The sequence below is a fragment of the Stegodyphus dumicola genome, chromosome 11 (assembly GCF_044657685.1).
Source record: "Stegodyphus dumicola isolate Sdum_Otavi_A_Nest chromosome 11, ASM4465768v1".
In the NCBI taxonomy this organism is placed as follows: Eukaryota; Metazoa; Arthropoda; class Arachnida; order Araneae; family Eresidae; genus Stegodyphus; species Stegodyphus dumicola.
In genome coordinates this window covers 55,901,400-55,922,257 of record NC_140778.1, presented here as the reverse complement: position 1 = coordinate 55,922,257, position 20,858 = coordinate 55,901,400, and the positions used below count along the sequence as shown (strand labels likewise).

Here is a 20,858-nt window from a genome sequence, read left to right as displayed (position 1 = left end):
GCTGGCGTGGGAGAAAATACTGGCGACTAAGCATAAGCAACCGTACACAAACCTGTTCGCCATGTAGGTCTTATCGATTGTTTACAATTGCAACAGTCTATTTCACTTACAATAGTTTATTTGACCTTTAATTCAGTAATTTAAACTAGATTTAATCCTTAAATTGTTAAAGTATATATGAATGGAACGAATGGTAAATACTCAATTGTTTTTATTCCTCAGAAGTATAATCAGCTAACATATCTCGTAATGTTTCCTGTTTTGTAATCCTTTTTAAGAGAAAATTTGGGTAGTTTACAATCGTCATTTACATTTCAAGTAATGAAGCAGCTTACACAACATGACACGTTTTAAAACCTTGAACTGTTTACACCCAAGATAACACAATATCAACCATATATCGTATTTATCTTCTTTTAAAATCGCACCAAAGTCGTAACTGCGCAATATTCCCTTTTGGGCATGCGCAGTAAGCGAAATTCGTTTAACATTGTTCAACTCAATGTGCGGTTTGCCATTACGCACCCCGGACTTTGACGCAGGCCTCACAGCTCCGATGCATGGAAGATCCGAGCTTCTGGAAAATATCAAGCGTTTCCCGGATTCCCCAGCAGCTGCCACGATGCGAGCAAGTTTCTCAGCACTGTTAACGGGCACTGTTGTTGCACACCATTGTCTTGACGTACGTCCAGAGGAAGCAGTCAATGCAAATGAGGTCTGGCAAGCTCGCAAACTAGTGCACTGGACCACCGTGTCGCCACTTTCACTACTACCGAGTTTCAATTCTTCTACCTCGTACACCAGCCAAAGCCATCACAATATTTTACCTGTACTAAGCATAATAAAGATGTTTTCTCATCCTGTTCATGTCTTTACTACTGCGTTAGAAACGCGTTTTCAACTATGTATTACTCTATAACTTTCGATTGTCTAGGTGCACTCTGTCTTGAAAACTTGTAACCAATTTGCTGAAACACCTTGCATATGCTCATGTCTAACCACAGCCTTGCCAATTGTTCGCTGAATACGATACTTATTTAATATAAGAAATGAATGGAAGAGCAAAATTAAATCAAGATAGATTAAAGATTCGTGAGAAAAGCACAAGCTAAAGTATTCATATTGGGCGTAATTTTCAAATTTCTTTTAGATTAAAATGTGTAAGCATGATACTGTTTCGAATACCTAAATAAGGCATAACATTCTTTATGGTTTACATTTTTGGGGAATGTACAAAACTGAAACACATTGTTTTATTCTTCCATGAAAATTTACAGTACCTATCTAAAATCGAACATACGGCTTTCCATTAACGGGTTCAAAGTGCTTACCGTTAACTTACCATACATGCTTGCAACGACACGAAAAGAATGCATTAGTTCCATACAGATTCATTATTTTAGAAACGCTTCAACATTAGAATAATTTTCATTAATATTTTAGAAGATCTCATTTTAAATTGATTGTGCGAATTCTAAACTAATATCAAAATTATGGTATTCTGAAATCAATGCAAACTATTACGAGAAATATTCTTAAATACAAGTTTAGAAACTGTTTATTTCATTTCTATAAATTATGACCATAAAAATTCTTTCGTCAATTATTTCCAGACTTAAAAGACAATGATTTTTTCCATAGAAAACATTTGATTTTGCTCTATTTTTCGAAATATTCCTTCAGTAACTTATGCCAGCCTGTTCTGATTGGCCCCCTGTTTGATTCTTTTCAAACCTGAATATGAATCACCAACAGCCGTGTAATTTAAAAACTGCCCTGTAAAACACGAAAACATGTTTACCCTATTAGCAGATATTTCAGCTATGCTTTAGAAGCATTTGAATTTTGGCAAGACATTAAGTTATATGTATTTTATAAAATGCAAGTTAGAAGACATTTAATTTTTAATCTAGGACTTCAATATGATCAATAATTTTCTTTGCCTACCTTTTTTGTTCTGAACCTTTTTTTAATAAATTAATGTAAAAATAGTAATGTGGTTAAATGCAGTGTCTGATGAAAATGAAATAAAAAAAGGAAACAGTATTAGAATATATTCAGCACATCTTTAATAGACTGACACTTTATGCCAAAAACAAACATTGGTGGACTATCTAATATTTAATTAAATGCAAAATTGTTAGAAAAATTCATAAATAAAAAAATATAAATCAGATTTTACCACATTAATTTCATATTATGCAAGATGCACAAAACTGCTGATTTTGTTGGCAACCATATGAATTCAAATGAGTAAAAGTTTAGATAGTGATGGACAGTTCTGTTGGTGTTTCCGTAGCTGTTTTATACTGGCAAATTCTGTTCGTCATTTAAAATAAACAACAATTAAAAAACCAAATAAAAAAATTCAAGTGAAAATTATTAATTCATCTGTTTTATTTGCAGTGACATCAATGCATAAGTACTCAAGTACTCGTTCTGAACAAAACATATTACGACATCTAACATTTTCCTGTGTAACTGTATCTAGTGTAATTGCCTCCCTTAATCAGAGAGGGAAAAAAAAAAATTTAACAGACAGAAAAAAAAGAACTTTAAAATATTGTGATCAAATGCAGAGAGCTTGAAAAAATAGGATGATAATGAAAAAATAATTAAATTAACTTTTTTTTTTACTTGATTATAAACTCCTTCCCCATTTATTAGAAGATCAAATGGTTAAATGCACCTGGTATTAAGCCAACAATTAAAGTCAAGAAATTCTCCAAATAGGTATACATACTTTTAATAATTTTTTTTTTAAAATCTGGAAATGTGCTATCACAGCGCGTTAGAATTTTGCTTTGAAATCCTGTAACACTGAATAATTATAATTAAGATTTATTAAGCTTCACTGCAAAGTATGAAAAAATGCAGTTCAAGTATATTCAGTTAAGTCACAAACGAATTTGTGTAGAAATTAAGCTATGGATTTCTGAACAGATTAAAAACAATTCGAAAAAGCAAAAGGAATAAAAGCTGATTAAGAACATGTAATAAATACCAATGAATATCATTTTAAATATTGCCAGAGTTGCATTTAAGTTAACATAAAAATATTTTTTAGATTAATATAATTTTTTAATTCAAAATCAAATTATATTGGATACCTAAATGCATATATCATATTTTCTTATGGCTTCTATAAAAATATTGTATAAATCACATTCTTCATATACTTACATAAAAATATATATTACATAGTAAACTGATTATCTTGACATACAACCATCAGTGATAAGAAAAGCTAAATTTACATAAAATTACTTTGGATCTTTGCAGCAAATTACAAAACACAATTAAAAAGAATATAGTTTTAATTTAAGAACCTTTTAGGTTTTTATCACATAAAATACGAGATTGCTACACTTGTTGCACATCTAAAAACCCTACGTTGAATTTTGTGCGATGCTCAGCATGCACTATTAGCAAAATACCACCTGATAACTTGTAAGTCTCTGGCTAATCAAACTTTCATATCACAAAGTTTTTCATTTTCCTTGTTTATATCAGCTTGGTCAAATTAACATTCAAATACAGATGTCCAGGTTACATTAATGGAGTCACCAAGTATAAATGTTCCAGCTCAAGCTAAGAATCACATTACATGTTCATTCAGTCTCAGGCTCAGAGTTTTGCCAATGCAAACAAATGTTAGAACTTAGGATAGATTACGTATTACCATCAGATGAATGCTGGAAAAAAAAAAAAAATATATATATATATATATATATATATATATATAATAAATTATATGGATAATTCTTTCACTATATAAAACTTCTAGTTAATAATTAAACAAATAAATTTTTACAGTATAATGTATTGATAAATTTTAGAATGTACATTTCAGTATTATAACAACACTAAGTTTATTAAAATTTAAATTACAATAAAATTAATACATTTATGTAGCCAATAAACAAAAATAATGGATAGATTTGTAACAGGTTTGTATATTAATATTGTCAGTTGTGTCTGTTAATTATATTAGCATACTTACTCATATAATTAAAAAATAATTCTCATAAGCATTTTAGCATAAAGTTAAGTAGGCATGTAAATTTCAATTTCTTCAAGATGTTCAGAAAGCAAAAACCTCTGAATTTTAAAATTAGTTTCTGTATGTAGTGGTTGATTTCTTTTTACTACCTGATTTGGTTGTAAATGGGCTCTAATCTATGAAGCAATAATAGAGAAGATGAAAATGGGAATATAAAATGGTCCTGCCAACAACTGTATGTGGGAAGGCAAACTGAACGGCGATGACCTGCACACTGAAGCAGACAACACAGACAGCAATACCTGCGATATTACATGATTTGATATCTAGGGATAGTAGAGGACAACAATGAGAGCAGGCAAAGGTCAGGATTCAGATAAGTAAAAACAAAGATATTTTATTAGATAATATAACATCAATTTTACTACGTATTCAAATGCTGTTTTCCTGTGTTCACAGCGATCTGTTTTCAATTTAAAAAAAAATTGGGACCTGAACAAACTGGAGCATCAGAGTATAAATTCGATTATCTACAAAATACAACTTAATGGAATAAGAATTTTTGCATTCTCTAATGTCAGGCTAACTGCCATATTTCAGAAATACTATCCTGAAATGGAAATATCTTTATTTTTTCATTATTTAAATATATTTTGATAACAAGAGGTTGAGGTTTTACTTTTTTTTTATCCTTTAAATTATAGAACAAGAGATGGAAACAATTTTTTACGGGCTAATGTATGTGTCAAAGTTTCCTATTGGCTGCTGGTAAAATTAAATTTGGAGTTCTTTTCACTTTATAAGTTATTTTCTTCCTCCTTCCAGCATGCCTTTATGGTGTAACAGCAGCACAGCTGGTGCGTACGTATTGCTAATTTTTCACATTCCAACAGTAAAACCCTAATGACCCTACAGTAGTGACCAAACTAAAAGGTGGTGGACTTGTCACCACTAGGATTTGATGATTGGATCTTTGCCAGTCGCCCTTGAAAAAGGAATCATATAAGGTATTTTCTCACTCCTTACAGCATGCCTTTGTGATGTAACGGTAACACTCAGCTCATATTCCATAGGTCCAGGTTCGAGTCCCCATGAGAGCACTGCACATTTTTCATGTCTCCTGCATCGAAATACAACTTACAACAGTATATTTTGTTTTCAGAATAAACACCAAATTTTTTTTAAATCTCTTTACTTTGTTTCTTATTTGTTGAATTAAACTAAGAAATATATATCTCTTATCTTTGAATAAATTTTATGCTCCAAAATGAGCTGATGGGCAAAATATGTTTTTCTTGCTGGAAGTATTTGTTTGTAAGAGGAACCTTTAAAAATACAACTGTTTGCTGATTGTATCTCTATTTATTAACTTTTTACATGAGCCTACCCGTGGCTCAGCAGTGCAACTGGTGGGTCAACACGGGTTCAAATCCTTCATTATGTGGCAGTCATTATCAAAGCCAAATGAGCAGTAATTTGTTACTAACTTGGTTCCTTAATTCAACAACTGAGTGTATATAGAGGTTTCTAATTATCATATTATAATTAAAGCACAATATTAGTTGAAGAGAAAATTTTTCATATCACACCCGAGAAAAAGTGCATTTAAATTTTATGTAACTGAATATTTATGATAAATAAAGTCTGCCTGAAAGAATTTCCACATGCACACAGTGAAAGCTCAACTATCCAGCACTTAACTAACCATAGCTCAAGCAAACAGCTTATTTCAAAAAAAATTTTTTGGGGAAAAATTTAGTTACAGATTTGTAATGCACTATACAGCTCAATACTATTATTGACACATATACATTATCACCTAAGAGTGATTTACTCCAATAATGAATAAGCATGATGTCACAATACAATCATAGTAAGGTTGTTTTGGTTTAATGTAAATTCGATTAATTCTTGATAAGCTGGTTTATTTTTGGTAAAGATGGATTAAGTTTTATTTTTTCTTCACATTTTCAAAAAACGATCAACATTTGAGACTGAATGAAGTGGAATATTTTCAGAGCTTCAGGATCTGTTCTTTAAGAAAAGGCACAATAAGTGTAAAAACAGATAAAGAATAGAGATGTAATGTGAAAAAATTCTAAATGATTTTAGTTTTTTACGTGTAATATACATAATTAAATTATGTTTAGTGTCTAAGGAATTAAAGAACTATCTGCTACTACTGGAATGATTGGCAATATCTCCACAAACTTTCATGTTCTGTGGAATTTAATATTCACATCAAGTACTTGATTTTTATGCTAAAGGTCAACAAAAGATGTGAGCTTATATGTCCGAAAAGCATTATTTTTTTCTTCTATCAAAATTTGATATTATTACGTGTGTACAGGTTCGTAATGGATTGAATGCACACAGATCAAATGAATGAATTTCATGAAATTAATTTTCCTAAAAGAGACCTTTTATAGTTCTGGAAGTTTTGTACAGCTCTTCTCAGTATGACAGAGAACATCAGCAGTTACCATTTCAAATTTCAAGCTATTAAGAACATTAAACAGAACATAAAATGCTTCAAATGGATAAGCTTGTTCAATACTCTGAACTAAACAAAAATGATGTTCTGCCCACTGAGAAACCTCCCAATACCTTTAATTTTTTGCAATTATTGGAAAGCATACAGTTAGACTGAGTGGGATATAGTTACACAAAGACTGGACCAGTTAGTGTCATAAGAATTTGACTAAAATGTTGCCAAATTTGCTGACTTTTGGTGATTCGTCACCAAATTTAGAGACAAAAACTGGCTACTTGGACCATTGCCACTTTGCATCATCTCACTAATTTGACAAGATAGCCATTTAACTTAATGTTAAATGTACAGAGGCTGTTCGCACATTTTTTAGACGATTTTGGTAAGCGGTAATAAAAAATCGTTTGCTACAAAAGAAGTAATTGTAACTGTACTATGTTTTTGAAAGTCAAAATTATTATCTGTGGCTTGAAAGTTTTGTTTTTATTCAAAATGGCGAATTTAACAAAGTAGTGGTTCAAAGGCTACATTTACGCTCTTTCTGAAGACAAATATGCATACTCCGTTATCCAAAAACTACTGATGTGAGAGTCATGATTTTCTGATACCTAAAGCGTCGATAGGTAATGTTATCAACAAGAAATGAAAAAAACGTCAAATTGGAGCCTCAAGTGGGACAAAAATTCCAAACAAGTATCCAAGGAAAAAACGGACATCTTTGACTATTGCAAAGGTACATTGTTTAATGTTAAAAGAAAATCCCCCTAGTCAAAGGACAGTTGCAAAATCATTAAAATGCTTGGTGTCCACTGTAAACAAAATGATAAATGTTGATTTAAATCTTAAGAAAGCGAAAAAATGCAATGCGCATCGTCTTCTTCCAAAGCATATAGCTGAACGCAGGACACGCTGCAGAATTCTATATGAGAAACACTTATCCAAAGAAAAATGGAAAACAATTGTCACAATAGATGAAGCATGAGTGTACTTAAATGATTGCAACAAAAAAAGAGCCATTTATTATCATAAAAGGGGAGGAAAAAAATTTATGTACATGGTTCAAAGAATCTAAAAAACGTTTTTCTAAGGGATTCATGATTGTTGCTAGTTTTTCTTATAATGGCAAGTTAAAATAAAGAGAGTGCAAAAAAAGTCAAGATTAACTCCAAATACTATCAGGAACATATTTTATAGCCAATTTTTCTGGATGAAATACCATCGTTTTACCCACAGTGCCATATGTGAGACTCCATCAGGACAAAGCTAGCAGTCACACATCAAAATCCACTGTAAATTTCCTAAAAGAAATGGAACAAAAAACTGGTATCAAGGCCATACCCTTCACTGATATCCCTACTAAATCTCCCGATGTGTCACCTATGGATTTTTTGTGCTTTCGAACTTTTAAAAACTGCATTATCCAAACGTTGTCCCAAAACCCTAATAGGACTCTGGAAAGCTGTTCGGGAGGAATGGGATAGAATACCTCTTCTGCCACTTCAAAAGGCATTATTATCCTGGAAATTGCGGTGTCAAAAGTTCAGAATAAGGGATGCCAAATAGAACATTTAAAACACAAGAGCTTATGTAATTTAGTTTTGTGAATACAATATACATCGTCTAAAAAATATGTGAACGGCCTCTGTACTTATCACTACAACCTTGTTTTCCCAGCAATACTTCACATTGTTGTTTCGTGTCACATTATAAATGACACAATTTACATACGATTTCAAAAAAAGTATTACATATATACAATATTTGTGACAATATAATTTTATATGTAGGCTTTCGATATTCATATTGGTAATAACGAAGATGATTGTTTTCATAATGCTAAACTTTCCTCACTGACTTGAATTTTCTGAGATGAATTCCATTTTTTATATGCTCAACTACCTGGAATTTTCATGTATCCAGAATTCAGTATTTCCCCAGATTCCCAGACAGTGAAGCTTTTATAAGCATATCATGGCAATAAATATCTTGAACTTTCAAAATAACCATACTAAAATTTAGTTTTAATTATCACTATTAAAAAGTATTTAAAAAATAATATACTATGTAGTCACAGTAAAAACATTTATTCAGCAAATATATTTGATGGGATTTGGTACTTGAGTTAGATTTCTGGTGTTTGGTTATCTTGATGGTCACTGGTTGACTAAAATAGCTTGCTATTTGCTAAGAATAAATATAGCTTGATAATTTTTAAAGAATAATTCATTTATGCAAATTTTTATTCCTGATCATTGTGTAGTCACAGCATAAATAATTGTACAGGGTGCTACAGGACAAGATTTTGATTGAAAACAAATTCTTTTAAATTTCCAAAAATACCTGTAAGGAGCATATATATGCACTTTTTATTTAATTTTACGGTTAGAGTAGATTCAAGGGTGGCCCTTGGATTACTGCGAAGTTGTTGTTTCATTTATGGTAACCTGAGTAAGATTTTGGAAGAAGTAAGCTATTATTTTGTGGTTTACATGATAAAATGGCTGAATGTGGGAAGATTAATTTGAAGGTTTCTGTAAGATTTGGAACGAAAGGGAAAAAAGCATTAACTGATGTGTAAAAGAAGGTTTACTTAGTAGCCATTATTAAATGTCCTGTATGTAGGAAGGAAATGTGTATGGTCGCACATTGGATGATACCGGCACTACGAAGGATATTTATTACTCTTAATTTTTTAAAATTTATGTGATGATGCCAGTATTCAGATAATTTAGGAAGTTCTTGGATGCTGTTAAAGAATTTTGCTTGTCGAAGACACTTAAATTCGTAAATAAAGTAAGTGGATATCTGTCTTGTATAGTGCTAAAATGAATTTCCTTTTTATGTTATCTCCTTGTTTGATCTAAAATGTAGTTTATTAAAATTATTCATTTTTTGCTGGCTGCTCCTTTGACATTTTAAGTGAATATAGATCGATGTATATATGGACAAAGCCAAGGAGTGTGCAATGCCCAGCTTGTGCAATTCTATGATTATTTTTTAAAGTGAAAATAGGTCGATGTATACATGGATACTGAGTCTGTGCAATTCTCTCACTTGTTATTTTGGATCTGTGTAGCGGTGATTTTTGTCTGTTAAGCACGATAAATAAATCTCTTACATTATTGTCTTGTAAATTTCAATTTATACAAAATGTTCATATAAATATTTGTATGGACCTCTTTTGTTTTATTCATTTATTTCAGAACTTTACTCAAATATTTTAACATGAGTAATTGTTGGAAGCTTGTTATATACTGATAAAATTAACTTTATGTACTACATCTCAGATGATATAGCAGATTGTGCTGTTTCTTAACTTTCTGATATCATCCAGTTTATTATTTTTTGCAGGATATTATTACAGCAATTTTATGTAAATTAAACTTTGAACTTTCGATTACGTCGGAAGAGAATTTCTTATTCCGGAGCTGCAATATCATCTAGGAAGCAAACATATGTTTCGATGTCCATTAAACAAAATGTGGAACTGCAACAAAAATATGGATAAAGGTATATCCAACTCAAAAGTATGCGAGGATTATGCCATTGGAAAGTCAACTGTATATAACAAGAAAAAAACAGAAAATGCAAATTTTTGAATTTTTTGTGAATTCTGACAATGAATAAGAGAAAAATTATTTGTTATACTAAAAGTGACGATAGTAATAAAGGGATGATTGGAATGGGTGAGACAGCAGCGCAGCAAGGAAGTGCTATTGACAGGTGCAATGGTAATGCTCAAGACAAAATATTTAATGAAGAAATGAACTTAAAAGTGCACTGTACATAGTTGACAGGTTGGTTAACCAAGCTTAAAAATCACCATTATTGGGCAATTAATATACTGGCGTAAAATAAAAATGACTAAACATTTCGGTTGAAAGAGCTTCCGCTGATACTGAAATTTCTAAACTACGTAAAGTGCTTTTAAAGTAAGGGCCATTTAGTTGCATATATTACAGTAAAAGTAATAAACTGGTGATTATACATAATAACCGGTAATTATGCATAAGCACTAAATTTGCTAAATATGAAAAATTTTTGAAAATTTATCAAATTAGCCGGTTTATTTGCATAATTCTCAATTAGTAATGGAAAATATGATAAATATCATGACTGACTGAGCTAGTAGAATAGAGTGCAGTGTTTTTTAGTAGTTACTACTCAGAAAGATATTTTTTCGTTGGATATTATGGCATGAGACCACGAATTACAATATTTTACATTTTACAATTAAAAAGTCAATAAATGGTGATTTTAAATCACACTCATTTATTTAGCCTAAACGAAATTTTAATAAGGGACTAACAGGTGTGAAATGAAAAAAATACAATTTACATGAACTTGTATAAAACAGTTGCACATAAGAAAACAAACTAAGCCCATATTCTAGAGGGGGGAAAACATTTTTTTGAATAATGTTTAATGCTATTACTACAAATTACTAATTATTTTAAGTTTATTTTAATATACTAAATATTTTAAGTTTTACTTATTTAAGCATATTAGATTGCTATGACATTTAGAATTACAAAGTTTGCCAGATTTTTTACATTTGCACTTATCAGACTTGCATTGTCCCTTACAAACACACCACTGATATCTCTGACCTCCAGAAAGAGATGCCTTTCTAACACATTCTCGAAATGATATTGCTAGATCTGGAACATTGTCCAGCAAAGTAAATTTTTTTCACAAATTGTGAATTGATTTCTGGCATACAAATGTGAAAGTCTTCCTTGTTTCTTTCATAACTGATAAAACTCTTCATTTCAAACTTTTAATATCACCGCTAATAAATTTCAGCGATCACTTATTGCTCTGTCAATGTCTGGTATTCGTAGTTTCACTGTGCCACCAACTTTACTAGCAGGAAATTTAAGATACTTTCAGCATTTTCTTTACTTGTAATTTTAAACCTTCTTTAGCACTCATTCTATGTTTTCTTACTTGTTCTTGCCTGCATAAAATGCTTGTATGGATTAGAGCGACCGCTGCTTCATTCTTTTCCCAAGCCTTTAAATTCAGATGGCGGGTCATTTTGAGATAGATCATTACTGTCCATATTGAAACATATTCTATTTAGCTATTGGTGTTTTTGCAAGCATTATTAACAGTCTCGATTAATGCCTGAAGGCCTTCTTCAGTTCTAAGATGTTCAATAGTCATTCGGGAAAGAAGACGTTTTCAAGCCAAATTTTGCAGGCGTCCCAAATATTGCTTCATTAGGGAAACACTTGATGCCTTCATGAAATGCCCTATTTTGCATAAAACGAAACCCTTCAGACCATTTACTGGTGTGATTACTTTCCAACGAACAACTTAGCATGTTTTCAATATCCTGGTTTGCATATACAATCGAACCTTGAGTCTGGCTGTGCCTAGGTTTTCCGTAATCAATTTTCAGATACGGCCACATTGCACAAGCTTCTTCTATGATTCTGTTACTAAACTCACATCCATTGTCATTTTGCAGTACACTGGGGTCTCTAAATATAGTAAAAATATCAATTAAGTGATATGCAACCTCTTCTGCATGTTTGCTTTTTAGGGCATGCAATTGTATGAACTTCGTCCAATGGTCTTGATAGAGAAATATAAACTTAAAGTCATTATCTGGTTGCAACTGCATGCCAGTTAGGTCCACCTGGCACCTTGAGTTCATCTCTTGAAAGTTCTTTCTTAGGTACCTTTTTTTTTTTTTTTTTTTTTCTCTTTTGACAACGCTCATACAAATTTAAGTAAATCATGACTTCTTCGGTAGTAATGTTTTTGTACTTTTTACTTTATCTGAAGTTCTTTTAGCATACTGTTTCTAACACCACGACCTATTGATAAGTACACCTCATGAATTACCGTAAAAAGTTCTTCAAAGTACATGTAAAATATAACATTGGAGCCGTCTTCACTTACAGGAAAGATAAGTTTTTCAACATTGCCTACTTTCATTACATCGCATCTTTTTAGTCTTTCATAATCTTTTGGTTTTTTTCACGCTACTTTTGCTTTTCCTATTATTCACCTTTTTTTTTAACAAATCATCATATCTTTCATCAGAAAAACCACTGTTTGCTTTCTTAGTACCCATAATACTAACTGATTTAGAATTAAAATGCTCAAGCATACCTGCCATTATTGAATATTTTTTTAAATACGACAGGGTAGCGAAAAAATGCCTAGATGCAATGAAATGAGAACTACTACTGAAATCAAATGATTGTCACATGTTGATCGATGCCAAGCAGATACGCAAACTGAACGAATTTTTGTAAGGTTAGGGACTTTTATACTTTTATCACATTTACCATTACGATAGGAGAATTATACAAACTGGTTATTTTGATCAATTTTCAAAAAATTATCATATTTACCAAATTTAGTGGTGATTATGCATAATTACCGGCTACTATATATAATCATCGGATTAATCACATTTACCGTAACACGTTACACTAATACGTGTTGCGCGACCAGCAACTAGTGCTTGCATCGTGTCCCGGCATTCCTTAGGAAAAACTGTGCTCAGTTGCAGCTTTGTACGTAACCTGCACGGCCTGTTCTGAGTCTTTAAAATGCTGTTAATTATCGAACCACCGCCCCATTTAAAGTACGTCATTTTGTTTTCACGAAGTAAAGGCATGTTTTTTTTTTACTCAACATTTTTTCCCAACAATCTGCTAGCTGAATTACGCTTATGCTTTAACTTTTATGAAACAAAAGTGCTTAATCATGACGAAAATTAGGTGCGAAATTGGGAGAAAGTGCAGAATCGCTCACGCCGACTTATTTTTACTTAAAAAAACATTCCAGAATTACACAAAAATGGCATTGCGCACACTCTTCACTATATCCATGTACACTGCTTTTTTCTCATAAATTAGAAAAATTTCACGAAAATACATGACAATTTTCTGAATCTTTAAACCCGGTAAAAAGAACATATATGAAATTACATGATCGCGAAAAAGTTTATACCCTTTCCAAATATGAACATTTCCACATATAAAATAAATAAAATATCCAAAAACTTTTACCTCTAAATCATCTATTATATTATACACATCACCAACGAATTCATACCGCAAGCATTACAAATACTTAGTGTCAAATATTTAAATTATTTCCATGCACGTTTACTTCAACTTAAACGTATACCAAATTCCTACAAACATAAAATTCACAAAATAACTATCATTTAATTAAAATATCACTAAACCATGTACACGTCGACTTATTTTTACTTAAAAAAACATTCCAGAATTACACAAAAATGGCATTGCGCACACTCTTCACTATATCCATGTACACTGCTTTTTTCTCATAAATTAGAAAAATTTCACGAAAATACATGACAATTTTCTGAATCTTTAAACCCGGTAAAAAGAACATATATGAAATTACCTGATAGCGAAAAAGTACATACCCTTTCCAAATATGAACATTTCCCCGTATAAAATAAATAAAATATCCAAAAACTTTTACCTCTACATTATCTATTATATTACAAACGTCACTAACTAATTCATACCTTTATTTCATTACAAATGGTTACAAATACTTAGTGTCAAATATTTAAATTATTTCCATGCACGCTTACGCAAATTACTTTACTTCCACCTTACATTTAGAACAATGCATAAAAATAATATCCTCAAATAATTAAAAATACTAACTTACCTATTCTTCTTCAGAATCTTGATTACGTGTCCGATAAACTTTTCTTATTTATGTTTCAGGATCTTTAAAATCATACTTATAGTTCACACCAAGGTACCAGGTAAAATAAATAACTTAATAAAACATCTTTACTTCTATCTCGCACAACCTTAAAGAAACACTTATTACCCCTTTCAATCCCACTAAATACCCATTTCGAATTCACTTTAGTTAGGGCCATGGGATCCAAAAATTAACGAACACTGTTTCACACAACACAGAATAAAGGCAAATACAAAATTTCCAGATTTTTTCCTGATTCGACCCCATTTCTGATTAAAGAACCGTAATTCGTCCATTAATATCACATGACATATCCCATGATCTCTAATTTCCCTCACACAAAATAATGTGCAATCGGAACTGAGTACTGCTCACATTATTACCAAAGTCCCAGGTAGTAACCTTTATCGCCTCCAAAATGTCGCCAAACTACCAGTTACCATATACCATATTGTAAAGATCAGCCGAAAAATCTTCACTGCAGTCTTAAGACTCAAACATGAACAAATAACAAAAATACACAAACACAGAATAATAACCAAAAATACATATTTCCTAACATAAAATCATTAAACAACAAACCTTTCAAAAAAAATTAACATACAAGCACCAATAAATAAATAAAACTTAAATTCTTCAATATACCTTTTCTTCATGTGCAGACGTTAATGCCTCCCACCAGCATCCTGTCTACGTAAGCAATTCAATTAAGTGTCTAGTTTTTTTCGGCTCATCCACTGTTAATAGCAGATAAATCTGTTCCTTCTGTTTTATGTACTCCTTCCAAAAAATTATTAGTCGTATCCGAAATAATATACTCGTAAGCACTTCCGCAGAGAACCCGGTAAATATAAACATCGCCAACTTTGGCGATAATAGTTCAAACCTGGTAACCCACCGGACTTATGCTATTCGCTTGTTCGAAATTTGCAACCATTCCTCTTGCCTTCACTTTGTTGAATTATCACTGTCGTTGTTCGCATTTGCAGATTTATATTATTATTCTCTTATTTATTATTATTTTTTCTGAATTTTTTAACAACGAATAGATAGAAATATTTTAGTAGATAGATGCCGGTTCTCGGTTCGGGATGAAAGGAAGAAAATACGGCGGGATGGGGTGAATGCTAATTTGTAACACTGCTGTTCATGTTGTGTTCTTAATTATCAACAGCTGTAAGCATGCAGAACTATGAGGTTTCCAACTCCTAAAATAATTCGTAGGCCACAAAAATATGCATGTGCATTTTAAATAATTAAGTAATGCTTTTATTTTTATTATTGATTATTGTCATCTAAAATTATGAGAATAAATCAATTTTCATGGCGTAAAATTTTAACAAGATAATATATTGTTAATGCTTTTCGAACAATAACCTTTCAGAGGATGGTAGGTGTGACATAAAAAGATGATTAAATTGAAATAAAAAATATGATTCATTATCTAAGATGACAGAATAGTTTCATGCATCACCATGGTCATCAAAATTAGCAAACCACTGCTGGTGTAAGGAATATATTGTTTTCTGTGTTAACTGGAATTTAAGACAATTTTTTTTCGTTTATCACGTTTAACCGGATAATTTCAGTACATTAATACTAATTTATACTTTTTATTTCTGTTATAAATGCTTATATATTGTCTTATGCTTAATATATTGTTTTCTGTGCCAACTTGAATTTAATAAAAATTTATTTTCGTATATCACGTTTAACCGGTTAGTTTCACATCTACATGCTTATTATCTGTGAATTTTTACTACCATATGCGTAATATATTGTTTTGTCTGCTAACTTCAATTTACATGCACTAAAAATCATGTTTACGGCTCGGCTCATCGCCGATGAACCGCGAGGTTGGTGAGTAAAAATGCAACGGCGCCAACGGGTTCTCTGCGGATGAAAACCCATATACTCAATTATAACACTAAGCAAACTTTCAGGCACCACTTTCATAAAACATTACGCATGTGCAACCAAACACAGCAATTCAAAATCTCTGGTCTATACAAAAGGATTACTATTACAAAAAATAGCCAAAATCTCAACATTGTCTGAATCTTTGAATTTGAATCTTTGAATCAACATTGAATGAGTCTTGGGGGAATATTATGAAAAATTCGTAATATTCCCCCAAGACTCATTTCACCAACTTTATTAACATAAGGGTTATCAAAAAAACTACTTCATGCAGCAGCTTCCAGATGGGGATTTTTTCAGATAGAAACTAAGCGGAACAATACAGTAAATTTCCTTGTGAATTTATGTGGCGATGCCAGTATACAGATCCTAGTTCAGATAATTTTAGGAAGTTTTGTAAGACTGTCAAGATATTTAGCTTAACTGGAGACAAGGAAATTTATAAATAAGGTAAGTGGATATTTTCTTTGTGTAACGCTAAGACGAATTTTTTATGTTATTTAATTTTTTTTATTTAAAATATAGTTTATTGAGATCATAAATGTTGTATGAACTTAAATCCATTTAGTGCGAATACAAGTTATAATATAACTTACCAGTATGGATGCACACTTTTAAAATAATTCTACTTTAATTAAACTTAGGAGATAATATAATCAATTAATCAATACTGTTTAGGAAATAAATTATATATATATATATATATATATATATATATATTTTTGCCTGCTCCTTTGACTTTTTAAGTGAACATAGATCGATGTGTATATGGACAAAGTCAAGGGAGTGTGCAATGTCTAGTTTGTGCAATTCTCTGATTTTTTTTAAAAGTGGAAATAGGTTGATGTGCACACGGATACTGAGTTTGTGCAATTCTTTGACTTGTTATTTTCGATTTGCTTAGTGGAAATTTTTTGGCACGGAAATAGGCACTACACAAAGCCAAAAGAACAAGTCAATGAATTACACAAGCTCGGAATCCATGTATTACCGAAAATCGCCAAGGAGCACTCGTAAATATATTTTTACCATTTTCCTTGAATTAAAACCATAAAAATGGTGACAAAATGCCAAATGTTACTAGTTTCTCTTCAGTTCCAACGTTGCATTATTATGGGAATCATTTGAGATATTTTTTTATGCTTGAGACATAATGATAATTTTTGAAAATGTTTGAACACTGACAATGTTGCAAGTAGAACACAGATTTTTTAAAATTTTGTACACAAATGTTCATGCTTATAAAGTGTGCATCTCAGGAAATTAAAAATTCAGTTTCTTTCAACACTGGATAAAAGACATAAAACAGTTATTGAATAAATATCTACTATATCCAAGTTCCTTACCTGCAGAGAAATAAAATTTCCAAACTGATTCATTTCTCCAAATATCTTCTTATTTACTTCACAAACATAGGACTGCTGTACTTGGTATGTCCAGAATTTGATTGAATATATCCTAGACCTCATTTATAATCCTCCAGTATAATATGAGAGAACGTTATACTTGTTTTTACGAATATTATGCACTTGACACATTTGATATTGCAGCTGGACAGTCATACTGAGAATATTTACTAACAATAGATTTAATTAGATAAAAAGTATGTAAAAAATGAAATTATGTAATTTGACTGCAGGTTTTCAGTACTTCATCACAATAAAAGAAATCACCTAATATATTATGTCACTAAAGATACAAGAAAGACATCTCTATCATTAATTCAATAGCTTTGATTGGTTAAACTAAGAAAGGTTTTTAACACAAAGCACATAGAAGTTACAGTACCCATATGTGATAAAACATATAGCCATGCTTCAGAATTGCAGTATCAGAAGTATGGCAGAGTTGTAAGAAGCATACGAACAACACAGTGATTTTGGTAGTTAAGAGATGTAACACTGAATACAAATTATACAAAAGCTGTAAAAAGCACAATCCAGTGTCAAAGATTCAAATTTGGGAAAGATTGGTATACACAGCTTCAGACCATTTAGGACAAGATAGTAGCAAATGTAGCTTAAAGTTAGTAATACTTAAAAAAGAACTTCAGACATATCTTGCAAAAATTAACTTTTTTCTCTTTCAGAAAGAAATAAGTTATTTATTCCTTATTTGTATCAAATGACAATTTACAAACTGCGCACAGGGTCACCAGCACGTTTCATATAATACGCTAATAATGACTTTAAATCTAAAATTCTGCCCGTGAATTCCAAGAATTTTGCCACCACTTAATACTGACAACTGTTATGAATTAAACTGACTTGACCACAAAAGATGAGTTTCCTTTGCCACATACACAAATCTTTACTACACTGATCAACAAATGTTGATACTAATTTAACATCTCTTCAAAAGACAGAAGGCTTCTCTTCTCTGTAGATCAACATACATTTCTTCAAATTATTCTACACTCCAAATAGGTTGTTACATACATAACATGAGAAATTTCTCTATTCTGTACATATGCATATTTATTTACATCTTACTAAAAATTAATTTTTACATACACACAAATTTTCTCTGTCGTCTGAATTTCCATATGCCTGTTAAGATTTAGCATTTTGACTAAAGGAGTTTTTATATACGAGAATTTTCTCCATTGTGAATAAGCATATGAGTCTTTAAAGAAACCTTATGTCTAAATGACTTCTTACATACTTCACAAACATGATGTTTCTCTCCTGTGTGAATAAGCATATGAGTGGTTAAAGAGCCCTTCAGTCTAAATGACTTCTTACATATTTCACACTGATGAGGTTTCTCTCCTGTGTGAATAAGCAAATGAGTGTCTAAATTAAACTTCTGACTAAATGATTTCTTACATACTTCACACACATGAAGTCTCTCTTCTGCATGAATAAGGATATGCCTGTTTAAATAAGACTTCTGTTTATACGATTTCTTACAAAATTCACACACATAGAGTTTCTCTTCTGTGTGAATAAGCATATGTCTGTCCAAATTACTCTTTTGACTGAATGACATCTCACATACTTCACACACATGAGGTTTCTCTTCTGTGTGAATAAGCATATGCCTGTACAAATTTCCCTTTTGAGTGAATGACGTCTTACATACTTCACACACATGAGGTTTCTCTGCTGTGTGAATAAGCATATGAGTGTCTAAATTACACTTCTGATTAAATGACTTCTTACATATTTCACACACATGAAGTCCTTCTTCTGCGTGAATAAGCATATGCCTGTTTAGATAAGACTTCTGTTTATAAGAGTTCTTACAAAATTCACACACATAGAGTTTTTCTTCTGTGTGAATAAGCATATGTCTGTCTAAATTACCCTTTTGACTGAATGATGTCTTACATACTTCACACACATGAGGTTTCTCTGCTGTGTGAATAAGCATATGCCTGCACAAATTACCCTTTTGACTGAATGACGTCTTACATACTTGACACACATGAGGTTTCTCTCCTGTGTGAATACACAAATGAGTATCTAAATCACACTTCTGACTAAATGATTGCTTACATACTTCACACATATGAAGTCTCTCTTCTGTGTGAATAAGCACATACAAATTACCCTTTTGACAGAATGACATCTTACGCATATTTACCTTTTCAACTAAATGACATCATACAAATTTCATACACAAGAGGTTTGTGTTCAGTATGGACACGCATGTGCTGTTTTAAAAATTACCTCTTGAAAATGATCTGTTATCTTGGAATAAACTATGAATTTAGAACATGAATCTAGAAAATCCTCCTTCTAGAATAGGCAATTTTGCACTACATTGATAACTTTACCATTCCTGATATACTATAACTTGCTACATACCCCATGATGAATTTTATCCTCTGAAGAGAGGTAAAATGGAGTGCTTAAAAAACATTTTGGCAAAAGTTGTTCTAAGATGGTTCACTCTATGTCTTGTGAAAATCCGCGTGCTTTTCTTGATAAACGAATCAACACAAATTATTCATAAGAAGCTGCTTGATATAAGAATACCTTAAGAATGCCTTGATTTCCAATAATGCTTCACTGAAAATTAATTTCGTTCTTATCGTTCACAAAAATACGACTTCTGGCCCGAGCATATACACATGTTTTGAAGCCGTTACATGTAACGTTAGAAAATTAGTAACAACTGTTAATGCTCACATGGGAAAAAGTAATCGGCTTTTCAAGCTTTGAATACTAAAAAGTATGAATCACACTTGAGCATGAAGAAGACTAGACTTTAATTAAAGACTCACATCGTAGTTTTAAAACAGTCACTACCATTAAAAAACAATAACTGCGATAATTATTCAAATAATAAAATCAGTTTCAACGAAAACAAACTATATTATAACGAAAGAAAACAATACCAAGATAGAACTTTCTAAAACTTATACGTAAATATTTATTATTATTGCCATGCACAAATTACTAAACTATGCTAGCAAAAAAAGTCTAAGTAAGGCTTGTTTAATAGCAAAGAAATTTAAAATTCAAAAGGATGACATACATTCCATAAACTTCGTTCACGCACATGGACCTTATAAGAAATAGATTAACCCAAATGGGTCTTCTCCCTCGTCTGAGGCGTTCCCGGCTGTCACCTTGATCACATCCGGACAAGGAGGTTAGAATAGGACCTTGATCACATCCGGACGCGTATTTCCAAACCCTACCCCACTTTTCGAATTTTTGACGTCATGGACAAATCGAGTAGTTTCGCCTGGATGGTAATTCTTGAGCATGCGCT

General features: G+C 31.6%; 1 protein-coding gene across 1 annotated transcript; it reads right to left on the bottom strand.

The window, feature by feature from the left end:
* Positions 1 to 2,046: 2,046 nt before the first annotated feature.
* LOC146994011 (uncharacterized) lies at positions 2,047 to 20,526 on the bottom strand. Its single transcript, XM_085826716.1, has 2 exons — positions 17,480 to 20,526; positions 2,047 to 3,695 (listed from the first exon to the last, which is right to left on the bottom strand). The coding sequence occupies exon 1, from the start codon at positions 19,713 to 19,715 to the stop codon at positions 18,717 to 18,719; it is 999 nt and encodes a 332-aa protein (XP_085682842.1). The 5' UTR covers positions 19,716 to 20,526; the 3' UTR covers positions 2,047 to 3,695; positions 17,480 to 18,716.
* Between the last annotated feature and the right edge of the window lie 332 nt (positions 20,527 to 20,858).

Bases quoted from the DNA above. Each gene is read 5' to 3' on its own strand.
- LOC146994011 (XM_085826716.1), bottom strand. From the start codon at position 19,715: ATGCGTAAGATGTCATTCTGTCAAAAGGGTAATTTGTATGTGCTTATT.